Here is a 15,153-nt window from a genome sequence, read left to right as displayed (position 1 = left end):
TGATTTTTATTTTAGATATCTTTTCATCAAATTAAGACAACTACTGCCTCTGATAGCTAAGGATAACGGCCTCTGACAATGACTCAATAAGCATGGCTCATACGGGAGATTATGCAGAATGGAATGGGGATTTAAGGGCATGTTTGTTTTAATGAAAGGACTTCTCGCAAGTTAGTTTTACGCACTGTCACTCGTTTGATTCACTGAATACGGTTATTTAGTGAAAAAGTAGTTAAGGTCAAACAAAAGTAGGAAAAACGAATTCCCATTTCTAAATAGAGGGATTCCCAAGCATGATAAATCTCTTAACAAAGGCTCATTTCTTCATCTTCAAAGCTCGTTATTTCAAAGGAGGTCCAAACAATCGAAAACATTTTCAATTGCAATTTTTACAGCATATCACCAAATAAATGAAAATTATTTTAAAAAAAAATGATATGAAAACATTTCTTTTTTTGTATGTAGTTTTACGGGAAACAGACACATCCGTGTGAACTTTTACAAAACTCGATTTGCCTGGGACAGTTTGTAGGACTTATTCTTTTTGCATAAGAGAAAGTCCCACCAGTAAACCGACATCGAGCCGATAAAAAAAAAAACGCCCAGTTTGAGAATATCTGCAATTCCGAACGCCATCTCTTCCATGTCAGTTTTTGCTGCACGGTTAGGACACAGATGAAAGTGGAGGGTCCATGTAAGATACAAGTACTCCATCAGAGCTTGCAAGGTAGGTGTAGCAGCAAACATTGGAAGAGAAACTCAGAATTTGAATAAGATACACTATCATGATGTAACAACATAGTTTCTAGAATGAATAGATGTCTGACATTCTAATGTTTAGTTGTTGATAATTGTAACCAGTCTCTCTTTTTTCATTTTTGGTTGAATTTACACAAACCTTCACCGACAAAACACGCCTGCCTGGATGGATGTGAGGAGGCGGGGCTCAAATCTATTGAAAACAAGAGTCAGAAGCAAGTGAAAACCAAGATTCACATGGATTATACAACTCTAGACCTATACTGTGTGCCTTGGGGCTGAAAGAGGATGCAACTGTTCAAGGAGCCGAGGTTCAGCTATCCTCAGAGGTTACCGGAACTTGGTCTCGCTTGGTTTGCTGCCCCTAAATGCTGAAAGAGAGAAGAATGACCTTGACGCTGAAAAAGAGAAGCATGCAATTTATTAGGGTCTACACCGGCTCAAATTCCTGACTTCAGAAGAAGTGGATAGGTTAATATCAAACAGAAAGATCTGCAACAAAGATATCGAGAAACTCGCCAAGCAAACCCACCTTTTGTTGTAGAAGCTCCAGCTGAAACAAGACTGTCGTGAAACTTATGACCACCCAAATGAGCTGTGTCAAAAGAATTCCAGCAATGAGGACTACAAGAGCGCGATATATGCAGTAATTGGGCTGATAAAATCAAGTAAAGCAAGCAAAAAGCAGTTTCAGGAAGAATAGGAGCAGGGATACAAGTTCTGCTCAACACAATGACTAAAACCGTTACAAAAATTTAAATCTAACAACTGGCAGAAAAGAAGCAAAGTAGTAAAGTCAAGAGGCAATTCACCAGAAATTTGCTCATTAGCCACAAGATTCTTTGCATGAAGTGCCTTCAATAGATTTTCATTGCTCCTCTTGCTAGAAACTTTAGGATCATCCATATCATCCTCTCCCTCCGAATACACAGATGGGCTAGACCAACCAGATGTGTTTCCATCCCTTGCTCTTTCGAGCAAATTTCAATAGTCTCTTCAATCCTTTAGGAGCATCTTTCTGGTATATCATTGAAGGAGGATTTTCGGCATTACCCCACTCACAAATGTCAGGTTCACTACTTTCTTCTTGCAACATCTGTGATAAAGAATGGCGCACCCGTGGACTTGATGATCCAATTGGTACAACATTGACATGAGATAGTACTTCAGAGGCAGGGTCATCACATAGATTTGGTGGATCCTGGTGCTCTTCAATTTCTACCCAAGCCATAGGAGAGATGGTCGACTCTCCTTCAGTTGGACATCTGAAGGCTCTGGAATATTATTTGGACCTAAATCACCCTCGTGAACAACTTGATCCATGTTCTCAGCTTCATTACACTCCTGGGTGCTACTTTCATGTGTTTCTGGCTCCACCGTAGCATCAGCTACAACCACTGATATGCCATCTTCCACTTCGTGCTGACTTATCAGGTCAGAAACAACACCAATTTGCTCATTTTTTTGTTCTTCGCTTGAATTTCCACACCTAGTCACTGGTTCCTCCAGCTCAGTAGGTTTTTTCTTTGCAGAAGCAGCAACACCAGGACCAGTTCCAGAGCTCTTACGGAGAGGTTTTGATTCCAAGGGCACCACACTGCTTTTCTTGGTTACCTTGTTATAGAAACTAGGCTTAGCCAAAACTGCACCAGAGCCATCTAAAGAAGTGGTCACAGCTTTACTTTTCCCAGTTCTGGTAGTTTTAGTCACTGGTTGCAGCTTCTTATCATCCAGAGTCTTTGAGATCCTCGGCTTATTTGATTGGGCTTCTCTGACATTCTTTTGTTGCGCGAGTGGTTTTTCTGACTTGGGTTTTGGGCGAGAGAGAGTCGGCGTAGGACCTGCTGGCTGAGGTTTTCGACGTGTTGGTGTAGTGCCTGTAGAAGATAAGGCACCAGAAACCTTAGCTGGTGATGTTCCCGTGGTTCTCATTGTTGGAGTTGATGGCCACGATTTACGTGTCGCAGGTACAAGGGATGTTTTCGGGGAAGTCTTCTTGGTTACGGAAGGAGTTGGGGTTTCTTTCTTAACTTTTGCAGGTTGAGATGCTGTTCGGAGTGGCTTCTGGGGCTTCTTTGAGGAAGTCTTTTTGCCGGTATCATTTATATTAGTGGAGGCCATTTCAGCTTTCCTCTCATTTAGAGTCCGTTGCATGGCTCTAAATTGTGCTTGTTTTTCTGCTCGTTTTCCAGCATTCTCTCCTCTAAGCCTCTCATCCCTCTTCTGTTTATATCGATCATAAAACCCACCTCTCTGCTCAACAGAAAGTTCTTGACTTCCACCGATTTCGGCTTTACTAGGAGCACTCTTACTTCTCTTCATTTTTAGCATCATCCGGTTCAACTCCTCTTCTTTCTGCCGATTCCATTCAGCTGAGGATATTGACCTATCATTATTTTCTTCTCCTTGGATCACTCTATTGTCTGAGACATTACCTACCAGAGGAGAGCCCCCCCTTTCCCATTCTTCCAATCTTACATCTTCATCAGTCTCAACAATACGTTGACTTTCAGACATGACATTCACTTCTGCAGTCACTTTTGTTGAATCCTCCGGGACCTCTTCCACGGTATCACCTGAACATACTGGAGTATTATCTGGATTATTCTCTGACTCATGTTGGAATGAGGAAGAGCCTCCCATACCAGCACTCCATCGCCTCAAAACAGATTTATTTGCACCTATAGATATATTAACTAATGAACTCCTTTTCTCAATCTCAGCAGCCTGATCCCTCTGCTTACTTTCAAAAAGATTGATTCGATCCTGAACACTCATTCGTAGAATATTTTCTGGTTTCTTATTAGGTTGCTCAGATCCCTCTTCATCAATGTCATTAGCAACAGTCCTTTCTCTAGCAGGATAATAATTGAGGCTCTTGATTGTTAGGGAAGCGGCTCTACGGGACCCACCTCTCCCTATTTGAACCCTGCGCATTGGAGATGCGGACCTTCTACGTGATGCAGGTCTTAAAATACTTCGACTTCTTTCTGCAGATGTTTGATCTTCATCATTAGAGTCTGAAGAATCCTCACTTCCTGTTGAGCTCTCTCGCTCAACCTGTGCAACTTTAGCCGGTGAAACATTGTACTGTACTGGTATTCCTATGTTTGCTGCCTTTGATATCAAATTACTCTTCTCCTTCCTAGCAAAATCCACATCCTTTGAATCGCATTTGATTGAGGATTTCTCCTCGGAATCGACAAACTGGTTGTTTTTGCTTGTTTCTAGAACCCTATGCAAAGCATTCCTGCAATGAACATCCACTTGTTTTACTATCATGAAATCATCCAGAGGAAAGAGAAACCTAGAAAGATATAAGCCCCCTGAATTGCATGGCTAACTTACTCCAATTCTGCTGCTCCAAGAAGTTGAGAGAAATCTGCTATGTTGTTCATCTCTTCAACAGAGTAGGTGTCACCTGCAACTTGGCCAAAAGCTGCAGCTAACTCCCCTCTCAACACTACAAGCCTCAAATCCATAGCTCGTAATAGTTCATTCCTGATTTCAATACAACAAAAATGAGCAAGATACAACAGACATGATGAGCAGAAAATACCATTGAAACCCAATGATGCCAGAGAAGAGAACAAGAGTCAACCTTGAAGCATCTGCTGATTCAGCATCTGTTCCAGGCTGGTAGAAGGAAAAACATGTTAGTTGCTCATTCAAGCATAAACTTGTATAGGAAAAGGGGTATTGTAGGACACTGAGACACATGATATTTACCTGGGGGAACAAAGAAACTTGAAACTTTCTAGCTTCCTCCAATTGAGACATCTCATCTCTTATCGGTTTGGTTATGGTCGCAAGGCTTCGTGAACCGACAATGCGCAGAAAACTGGGACAGAAATCAAATTTTTTGTATATTAAGATTCTAAGAAATCATAACCTTGTCTCAACCAAGGTTAATACCAAAAAAATCAAAGTAATCAAAAGGTATATACTTGTCAAAGGTAGATTTTGTGAACCATCTTGACCCAGAAAGATTGTTCGGGAAGCTGTATTTTAAAGTTACAATTGGAGCCTTCCGTGTACAAGTCGCTCAGAGCAGGAATGTAGGGAAGTAATTGATCCAATCCTCCAGTTGCCAACTTTTCCACCTTGTTATCAACACAACCATATGCTTCAAACCTGGGTAATCCCCAAAACATTTTCAGGGAAGTATATAAAGTAACAAGAAATTTCTCAAGAAGCACCCAAAAAAAAAAAACAAAATAAATTCAGATGCCGAGAAGTCTACTAATAGCAACACCAGCAAGATGGAAAACAAGCGAGTAAAAAGAGAATCAAAAAACAGGATTAGAGAACTTCTGGCTGCAAGAGAGTTGCTCCTAGATTTGAATGAAGAGACAATTTAAACATTTCAATGCAGCCATCACTAAAGCTAACAGTGAAATTCTGTTAACCTTTACATGAAAAGAGATTCAGCAATATGCCAGCAATTAGCCGAGTTCTTAACCAGAAGAAGGAAGTAGCGGGCTACTTATTAGATAACATAAGAACAGTAGTAAGCATCCCCATTAGCCACATCCCAATTTTATTTAACCAACCTAAAGGTCAGAAAATTCTAAGCTCGAAATTTTGCAGTTGAGGTTTTTAATTCCATACTTAAAAACTTCTCAGATGAAAATTCTCTGTAAGATTTTCAGGATGGTCATTGTTAACAGGTGAAAAGAGCAGGCGAAATAGTAACAAAGGGAACTCAAGTTAAGGAACTTGTCACCATCAATGATTGAAACTAATTCATTCTCGTATATGAATTCCAGATTTATCGCATAAAACAGTCACGCACGTAGAGAACTCTAGTTCTACACTGTGACTAGTGTGGGTAACTCTGCCACACCTCCCTAATGTAAATCTTGCAAAAAGAAGCTAGACTAACCTCTCCTGCCCGGATGCAATCTGAAATGAAGCATATTCCAAAATGGCATCTGAGTCTATATCACCCCCCATCTCAGAAACTTAGGCACCTGAAATGCAGGAAAATAATATCAAGGAGTGGATAACTGTACAGATACATCCAACACTGTCATATATGATATAACTAAGGAAAGTGCAAGCACACAGAGAACATGGAAAGCCCAAAACCTTGATGATAAATCCTAATGGTTCCAAAAGGGTAATTTGTATGGACTTAAGTCAACCACCTGCAGTTGAGATGAATTGGAAACTTCAAGTGTTAAATTGAATGAGAAAAGTGAGGCCCGGTGCCAAGTATGCAACAATCAAGCAAAACCAGGATACCACTGAATGCAAATCCAGCAGACTTTCTATTCTATAAATCCATGTTTGGTGCAGCAATTTACACGTTATACCCTCCAAACATTGACATGTGCTTGTGGATATCACTTAATGACTCGTAATTGAATTAAAAGTACTTGCAGTTCAAATGACAACTTTGCAGCCAGCAAATCCAATCGGGAAAAAAGAATTCAGAAACCCTTTTTGCCCAAATGCCTATGGCTTAAGCTTTTGGACAAGGCACGACCAAGAGATAAACTGAATGAACCCCAAGCAAAATTCAGTACAGCAAGCTCATTTCCACTGGAGCTCGCAAGCAGATGCACTCATTTCAAGCACTGCAACCGTAAACTCACAACCGATAATTCTCAATGGCAACTGAGACGAGCTGGATTCAATTCAGATCTAGCAAATCAAGAAGGAAAAAAACAACCTGCACCGACACCACTCGCGAGGAACAAACTACAGTGACCCAACTCATCAAGAGGACTTCAAATCCGGAAAAGACGCAATCGCAAGCTCTTTGCAAAGAAAATGCCAGTGCCCTCTAGAGCTCACATGACCAAGAACCCGAAATGCAGGGTCTTGCAAAGCTCACTCAAAGACCCACAACGCAAGAACCACCATAGAATAAAGTGAAAAAGGAAAAATTCAAACTTGAACCGTAAACCATAAATCCAAGGACAGAAAAAAGAAGATGATGATGGGATTTGTGCGAGGACGAGAATGCACTGTACCTGAACGGATTTAATAATGTCGATCAAATCTGAGATGGAGAGCGGGGGGCGGCGAGGCTAAGACAAGAAGGAAAGCAGAACAAGCACCAGGTAAGCAGGGAGCTACATACGCTCGGATTTTTCAAAATGGAAAAATGGAAAAGGAATTCAAAAAAAAAAAAACGAAAAACAAAATATTAAAGCGGACAATAACGCGATGATTGCGTTCCCAACTTACCATGATGTCTTTATAGGAGAATTACGGAAGGGGAACACGTGGCACGCGCCGGCTTGGGCGCGTGCGCTTCACGCGATTCCTCCTCTGATGTTGATGTACCAAATGCTCTTGCCCTCCGCATGTGGTCCTCCTCTCCTCTTTTTCCTTTTTCCTTTTTTTTTTTCCTTTTAGTTTTCATTATTTTCCCATTTGATTATTTACTACATTGAAAAGGCCACATGCTTGGGCTCTTGTTAGGAGGTAATCTGAGGTGACTGTCGTGTGCAGCTTCTTCCATAATAAAATATTGCCTTGAGAGACCCATCTCCATCTAATGCCATAGGATTCAAATTCTTTGCAACTTTGGAGGGGGAGGGAATTGAATATTGTGAGAAAAAAAATCTATTTTATTGATTATGATATTTGATTTGACTGACAATATAAATCTCAAATAATGGAATCTTGAGCTTTCTGCCACTGATTTGAGGGAAGTATGTCCCCACATAACTTGAAAAAAATTAATGAGTGAATCTGTCTTTTCTTGAGTGCTTTACTAGAAGTTAAATTCTCCTCCTTAAATCACCCCGGGCTTTCAAAAATGCCGATGTCCCGACATTGACCACCCTCATAAATTTCAAAAATGCCGATGTCCCGATATTGACCACCCTCATAAATATAATTTCTAGAAATCAACATCCAGCCTGTTCTTTTCAATTTTTGTTTTTTTTCTGTCCTTGTCCGTAAGACGATTCAAACACAAACTCAATCAAGATGTTAATTTATAAACGTCAAAGACAAAATAGTCAAACTATATTTTCAGACTTATTTTCCCAAAACATCACGTACAAAATTTTAGTCTAAGCGAATAACCAATACTTGCAAAGGTAAACCATGACTCAAAATTCTTTCACAATTTATCCATCAATGTTTTTTACTAATTCACATAATGTCTGTTTAGCAATAAACTCTGTTTGCACAGTTCTTTACCGATTAAAAATGCATCAAGAGATTGATCCAAAATAAACAAATCATAATTCCCGGGGGGGACTTAAGCGGAGCAGCCCCCTAGGAAATTACCCCCGAGGAACAAGGCACGCAAAAAGATGATGAAACTTATAGCTAACCTTCCGGCAAAGATTAATTATTCTAGGACCCCACGCCTTTCGTTTGACTTTTATCCTGTCATGTTCGTATCTGTGTCGCATCAAAGCAGGGACCCTGCGATAAGATTTCTCCCCTCTAAATCCGCCACGTTAATTTCTTCTGGGCTTGGCTTCCAAAGGGCCTATGGAAAAACAGAGAAGACTAGTACTATTTCTTCATCTAATCTTTGCTTTACCCGGAAACTTCCGTTTGCATCTTTCTTGGCTGGAAGCTTTTACATGGTTTTTAATCTGCCTAGTGAAGGGACCAGCAAAGTTTGGATTACCATTTCAAATGGGAATTTGAAGTTGATAAGTATTTCACAAACGCGTAGACATCAATATACTTGTCATTAGATTGAAAGGCCTCTGAAAATCCCACTACATGTTAAAGGGTATGAAGAAGATAAGGATTTGGCCAGTGCTCAAAGGCATATATGTCAGCTTTGGACCCCAAATGCAAACTGGCAAGCAGACCCTAACACGCACGCACTCTCTCTCTCTCTCTCCTTCTTCTTCTCTCCAAATGACTTTTTTCACCTTTTTGTTTCCCGAGAGAAAGATGGTGTTGGAAAACCGTAAAGCATCACACAGTGTGATGGCTCCATCATCACGCTTTGCGAGCCTTGCAATGCATGTGAAAAGCCATGGATCTCTTTTTCCTTCCGCCTCCCACACGCCAAGTGGGGTACGAATAAACAACAGTTGGCGATCCCAAATTCCTTCAAATTTGCCGACCAAACATTCTCCTCCACCTCCAGCATCAAAACTCTTCACTTAAAGCAGAACAACACCTCAATGGCCAATATAATATGGCATCGAGTGATTGAAGTCGATCCAGGAAAACATAAGATATGATCATGTAAAAGCTCGTCACATGACCTACCCATGTGGACCAAGAAAGCAGTCGGTCAGTCCCAATTTAATTGAACCGGGCCCCAAAAAGTGAGTTGAAAATTAAGCCTGGACAACATGGCAAATCCTTTACCTGCCAATCTCCTCTGTAAGGAGCGTCTTAATTTGAAAGTGATGACCACGTTTGACAGCTATTAACAGCTTCTACTACTCCTGCTTAAACGAAGTCATCCCACAGGAAGAACCTTCCCCTAATTCGCACGTTTCGATATGAACAGAGACAATTATAAATCCAACAAGTAGGACAAAATTGAACACCCACGATAGAGAAGGAAGACAAATTCTGAAACAAACAAAGGCAAATTAGATAAGAGGTACCAGTCACTACATCAGCACTCTAAGATACAGCTTATGAAGCTCAAACCTAACCGATACAAGAACTAATGATACACTTAAAAAAGGTTATCGTGCAAAGGCAGCACAATCATTATAAACATCCAGGAGGATTATAATGAATCCTCGAGAAATTAAATCTAAAAACTTGAGAACAATCAGTTAGACCATACATGTACAAGGCCATGCCTATTGCCTGTATAGATTTCGTTTCGCTCTTCATCGTAGAAGAGTGCAGTGATGTCTTCCAAGGCTTCTGCAACTGTGCTCCTGATTGTGGAGGCACGGGCACGTTTCTTGGAACGGCAATCACCACTACATTCACCGCTACAACTACATTCATCCTCGACAGGGACACTGTTGCTTGCTTTTACTTTAGCAAGGCATTTCCCTGTCAATATGTTGCTTACATTTATGGATCCTGCTGCAAAAACCAGTGGCACTGTCAATGGTACATTGACAACTGCAAGAACATGCTTTAACCAAAAAATATAGCCAGAGAATAAACATCTGAATATGATAATTCTAGTTATGATCCAGCTATCCTTTGGCCTCCTACGAGAGAGCAAAGAATTAGATGATGCAGCCCGCTTATATTGTCAAATACAAGAGGCAGGTGCACCTATATGTAGAAAAAAGACACTTCCACCTCCAATGGTTCAATTCCGACAAAGAAAAAAAGTTACTACTGACATACCATGCAAAAGAACTCCATAAGATGAAACTTCCCATTCTTTTAATAGCTGTTTTAATTACTTCTTTTAAGGACTAGTATGGTGACAGAGTTCTTGGAATTGGAAAGACAGAAATGACTACTTATGTCAGGGCCAACATCCATATGAAGGCCGCTGGCACATAAAACAGTGGAAAAAAGAAATGATTACCATGTAAACTAATCAACCCAAAGAAAGCAAAGTGATGGGAGTTACCATTTCCTTCAGATAAGGGGTCTTCAGCATCAGCCTTGCAGTAAGAAATGATAAGGTCTTGATCACTTGTGATGTATATGTTGTTGGTATTGCAATCTGGATGCCACAAGAGGTGATCTTCAAATGATGTTACAAGCTCTCCACGGAAGTTCCACACAGCAACAGTTCGATTTCTAAAAGTGAGGAATAACTGATTTTCATAGAGGAAAATAAATGCCGAGGGTGTCATGAACTCAGATCTGCTAACTTCTGTTAACTCAAAGTTGCGAACCTGCAACGTTATCGCTGTCAGCAGCTGGACTTCATAAGTCCATATCAAAATATGCCTCAAAAGAATATCAAGAGGAATACTTACATCAAGAATCTGGAGATTCTCGTTTTCTTGCTTGACTAAAAGCTTTTCATTGAATTGTTCAATAAAATCAACCTTCTTACTCCGATGCAGGAGATGATTGAATGACTTGAGAACAGTACCATCCTCTATGGAAAGAATCTTAAGAGGAACATGACCGCTAGCTTTTGTAAATATCAACAACATGATTCCCGGACTATTAAAGAAAAAAATAGAAACAATCAAAATAAGAGCGTGATCATATGAGGCAACAAGACGAGAGAGGAGTTCTTAAGTAACAGATTTCAATTAGGATAAAAAGGTGAAGATACATCGCCCAGATGAAAAAGAAAGTACCTTATCTTGATTTCTTTAACATTTTTATCCGATATGGAGTACAACATTGTGTAATTCTTTAGGTCAAATACCTTGTATATACTGCAGGACAGAAGAGGAGGTCATAATAAGATGGAGAAAATTATTGAACTTGGTAAGTCCATAACCATAGCGCAAATAACTCCAACCATGGGCCTGATCTTGTTTTTTACCTGTCTTGGGCAGAGTACGTAAGTACTTTCCCATTTACATCATCAAACTCCACAAAACCAGGCCATTTCAGCGATTCAGATTCAAAAAGCGCAAAGCCAGCATCAGGTTTACCCCTCCTTATGTACCTAGACATCAAGAAGCAGAATAGATAACAACGCAGTTGTGGGGGATGAAGATACTGCATAAGGTGTCCTTCCTTTCTAAAACTGAGAATATGTTTCTCTCTAGCCTTGTATCCTCTTCATTACAGCTTTTATGTGCTTCTGTAAATTTTTAGGTTCTCCTACAAGAAAAGGTGGTGTTGTATAAAAATTTGGTGATGGAGAAATTGACTTACTCAATCCTCGTGCTTCTGCATTTTAGGGAGCTGAAGTTGTCAGATGCATAAACTGAAACTGTGATAAGTGAGTCATTGTTCTTGTTATAGAACAGACTTCGAATAACTTCACCATGACTGACATTTAAAAAGCAGATCCTTTGATTTGTCTCTGCGTTCCAATAAAGAGTCATAAATCACAAAACTGGTACCAATATCAATGATTTTGGTAAAGAAAGCAAGAAAACCAAGATTCCCACCTCGACTAAAGGCTGCACAAACACCAGATTGAGCAAGGGCAAAGATAATGTCACGTGCTGCTACAATCTCAATAATCTTGGACCTCTTTCTCAAAAAAGTCAAGACCATGGCACAATGACCCTTTGGGTCATGGGTATCATATTCCTCCTGTGAACAAGTCCCACAATCATCCAAACCAGAAAACCACAATCAGCATATGCAAACTATCCCCATAAAAAGGCTTTCATCAATCTCATAAAATGGAACATTTGTCATCTTTGAGTTGAAATCCCACATCCTAGATTTTAACAAGAAAATAAACTCTTTTGACTGACTGATAAAGATGTGGCAAGACACTTGCATACGCAACTCAAGTAATGCCAGTAGATACATTTTTTAACATTTGGCGTAACTTTTATTCAGAAACTAAATTTTCATCTCCTAATCATATCAATGATCAGATAAATGATACAAGCATTACATGAAAAGCCTGAATGAGGCAAAAGCGCCCATCCAAAGATCAATCCCATACATTAAACTGAATATTTTGCACGTATAATATTTATATCTCCAAAAAATTGCCTTTTGTCAACTAAGGATCAAAGGCATCGGGTCTCGCAATTTCAAATTTTTGGCACTCACCATAAAAATCTTCACTGCCTTCCCCTCCCATCAACAAAATCCAAGTTATGTTGACATTCACTCTCGTCAAGAAACCAAATTTCCGATTGATATCCACATAATTCCACGAGTTAACTCTAGTTCATACCAACACCACCGGATCAAGCCTAAATTTTAACGTAACTCAAAGTCCACCTTCAAAGCAAAATAAGCACAGACAAAGTCTCCAAATCCTCATTCAGACAGACACCCCCACTAAATAAAGACCTAGCAAGTCAAAAAAAAGAAAAAAAAATGAAACTGGAAATAACAAGAACCCTCGACACTATACCTGCAACCGAATGTTTCTGAACCGCTCCTGGGCGTCGGTCATCGAGAAAGCGCGGTCGCGCTTGGAACTGATCTCGCGTCTCTGGAGCTTCTTGACGCTGTTCACGAGCCCATCCCCGCCGCACCACCACCTCGGCCTCTTCTTCGAAGCCAGCACCCTCCTCCCGCTGCAGGGCCTCGGACTCGCAGATACCCGCTTCCCCTCCATACTTCCCCCCTCTCCCTCTCCCTCTCCCTCTCACGCACGAGCGCAAAATGCTTCGCACTTCTAAACTACAGAGATCGGCATGACCGTCGACTCCACTCTCCCCCCACCCCTCCTCTTCTCGATTCCCCCGCTCGCTCGCCTCGCCACAGCTTCCCCGCGCGCTCCACTGAAGCCCTATCCCGCCCTCACCCCGCGACCAACGAACTCACCAGACGCCGCCGAAATGGGGACGGAGAGCGGGGGTTTCCGACGGTGGGGGGAGTGAGCTCGAGTTCCGCCTCCGCGCACCCTCCGCCGCGCGCGGGCGCGAGCGAGACGCCGGGAGTGGAGAGGTGGAACGGACACCGTGCGCTGTGGGGTCTCTCTCTGTGTGCAAGAGAGCGTATGTTTCGTTTCGTCTCGTCTCCGCTCCGCTCGTCTCCGATCTGATTTCAAAATCTGCCGTCTCGACGAAAGGTGAGGCAGATGCAATGGATCCGATGTAGAGACAGGAAGCTTCTGGGCTTTCTGCGGCTTCTCAAGCGGAGCCCAGAGCCCGGCCCGTGTCTCAGCCCAGCTCTTCGTGAGAATCCGAAATCGGCCCAAGACCGATGAACCGAAATATATATATATTTTTTTATATTTATTTATATATTTTTAGATATGTGCCCCGGAAATCCTAAAACTTATTATGAAAATGTAATTGAATTTTAAAACTTATAAAAAATATAATCAAGTCTTAAAACTTATCAAATTGATTTAATCAAATCCTAAAGTTAACACTGTCAATTTGACTAATGGAAAATGCTTACATGGCTTTTTTAATATGTTCTCTCTCCTATGTAGTGATGATGTGGCTTAAATTCTAATTTATTTGACCAAAATATTAATTAAATTAAATAAAAAATTATTTCAAAAAACAAAAGCAAAAAAATGAAACTATGGGCAAGGACATTATTTTGTGTTTTTATGGCCCAATGCCTTATGCTATATGAGCCGAGAATCATTAGACAAAATGCTCACGACTTTTCATTATCAGATGTTGTTGAATTGGCAACGTCATCTTGTGCTCTTTCATGGCAATTGATAGTGATCATTTGAAAATGCTTTTCCTCGAGTTTGAGAGAGAGTGTGTGATGTGTTGAGTTGAGAGATTGAGAGAGTCATTGGATGATGCTTGAGGCATAGGTTGAGCGACAGAGTGCTTGAGAGAGAGTGACAGATGCGTCGAGGTGTTGGACGATGCTCGAAGTGTGGGATTGACAAAGAGAGACCATGAGACACTGAAGCGTTAGTGTTTAAGGCGTGAGGGAGTGGCTGCTTGCAACGTGCAACAAAGTAGCGGTTAAGAGTGGCCGCTCGTAACGTGCAATGATTAGAGTATTATATAATTGTTCTATATGGGCTGAGGAACCTATCTATTTTGGGTTGTTATAGCCCAAGGTCTTATGCTATACAGGCCGAGAGTCATTGGACAAGATGCTTCTGTCTTTTTATTATCACATGTTGTCGAATCAGTAACATATCTTGCGCTCTTTTGTGGTAATTGGTGATGATCATATGAAAATGCTTTTTCTTAAGTCTTAGAGGGAGTGATTGACGCATTGAACCAATGCTTGAGGCGTGGGATTGAGAGAATCATTGGACCATACTTGAGGGGTGGGTTTAGCAAGGGAATGTTTGAGAGAGAGCAACTGATGCATCCAACCATTAGACATACTTGAGGTGTGGAATTGAGAGAGAGAGAGAGAGCTTGAGAGATTGAGTGTTAGAACCTAGGGTGTGAAGGAGGGGCCACTTGCAGCATGCAGGGAAGCAATGATTAGAAGTGGCCACTTGCAGCGTGTAGCGATTAGGAGTGACCGCTTGCGGCGTGTAGTAATTAGAGTGCAACAATTGGGCATTATATAGTAGTCATGTATAGACCGAATCACCTATCTATGTTGTTTTTTATGGCCTTAGGCCTTATGCCATATCGGCTAAGAATCATTAGATAAGACGTTCGTGACTTTTCATTATCAGGTATTGTCAAATTGGCAAAGTCATCTCGCACTCTCTCATGTCAATTGATAGTGATCCTTTGAAAATATTTTTCCCCAAGTCTAAGAGAGAGAGCGATTGATGCGTCTAGTTGTTGGACCGTTGGACCATACTTGAGGTATGGGTTGAGCGAAAGAGTGTTTGAGAGAGAGTGATTGATGCATCAAGTCGTTAGATGATGCTTGAGGCATGGGATTGACGAAGTGAGGGAGTCCAAGAGACCAAAGCGTCGATGACTAAGGTGTGAGGGAGTGGCCACTTGCAGTGATTAGCAAAGCATTGAT

General features: G+C 41.0%; 2 protein-coding genes across 7 annotated transcripts; both read right to left on the bottom strand.

Moving 5' to 3' along the window:
• Positions 1-746: 746 nt before the first annotated feature.
• On the bottom strand, positions 747-6,895 carry LOC104454488 (muscle M-line assembly protein unc-89). Of its 5 annotated transcripts, none has more exons than XM_010069341.3 (10): positions 6,741-6,886; positions 5,851-5,909; positions 5,645-5,732; positions 4,707-4,893; positions 4,489-4,600; positions 4,361-4,395; positions 4,108-4,260; positions 1,572-4,009; positions 1,292-1,354; positions 747-1,157 (listed from the first exon to the last, which is right to left on the bottom strand). In XM_010069341.3, exons 5-8 carry the CDS (start codon positions 4,537-4,539, stop codon positions 1,978-1,980), a joined length of 2,271 nt encoding a protein of 756 aa, XP_010067643.2. In that variant the 5' UTR covers positions 4,540-4,600; positions 4,707-4,893; positions 5,645-5,732; positions 5,851-5,909; positions 6,741-6,886; the 3' UTR covers positions 747-1,157; positions 1,292-1,354; positions 1,572-1,977. The 5 variants fall into 5 exon arrangements, with proteins under 5 accessions (XP_010067643.2, XP_039172842.1, XP_010067644.2 ...); XM_039316908.1 differs by lacking the exon at positions 6,741-6,886 and adding an exon at positions 6,667-6,682; XM_010069342.3 differs by lacking the exon at positions 6,741-6,886 and adding an exon at positions 6,437-6,650.
• Positions 6,896-9,274: 2,379 nt separating this feature from the next.
• On the bottom strand, positions 9,275-13,282 carry LOC104454487. Of its 2 annotated transcripts, none has more exons than XM_010069339.3 (8): positions 12,644-13,282; positions 11,712-11,859; positions 11,473-11,623; positions 11,135-11,260; positions 10,944-11,024; positions 10,611-10,803; positions 10,256-10,526; positions 9,275-9,747 (listed from the first exon to the last, which is right to left on the bottom strand). In XM_010069339.3, the coding sequence occupies exons 1-8, from the start codon at positions 12,848-12,850 to the stop codon at positions 9,485-9,487; spliced, it is 1,440 nt and encodes a 479-aa protein (XP_010067641.2). In that variant the 5' UTR covers positions 12,851-13,282; the 3' UTR covers positions 9,275-9,484. The 2 variants fall into 2 exon arrangements, with proteins under 2 accessions (XP_010067641.2, XP_010067640.2); XM_010069338.3 differs by having other exon boundaries at positions 9,275-9,750; positions 12,644-13,281.
• Between the last annotated feature and the right edge of the window lie 1,871 nt (positions 13,283-15,153).

This window comes from Eucalyptus grandis, chromosome 7, assembly GCF_016545825.1.
Source record: "Eucalyptus grandis isolate ANBG69807.140 chromosome 7, ASM1654582v1, whole genome shotgun sequence".
Classification (NCBI taxonomy): Eukaryota; Viridiplantae; Streptophyta; class Magnoliopsida; order Myrtales; family Myrtaceae; genus Eucalyptus; species Eucalyptus grandis.
This window is presented reverse-complemented; position numbering and strand designations above follow the sequence as displayed.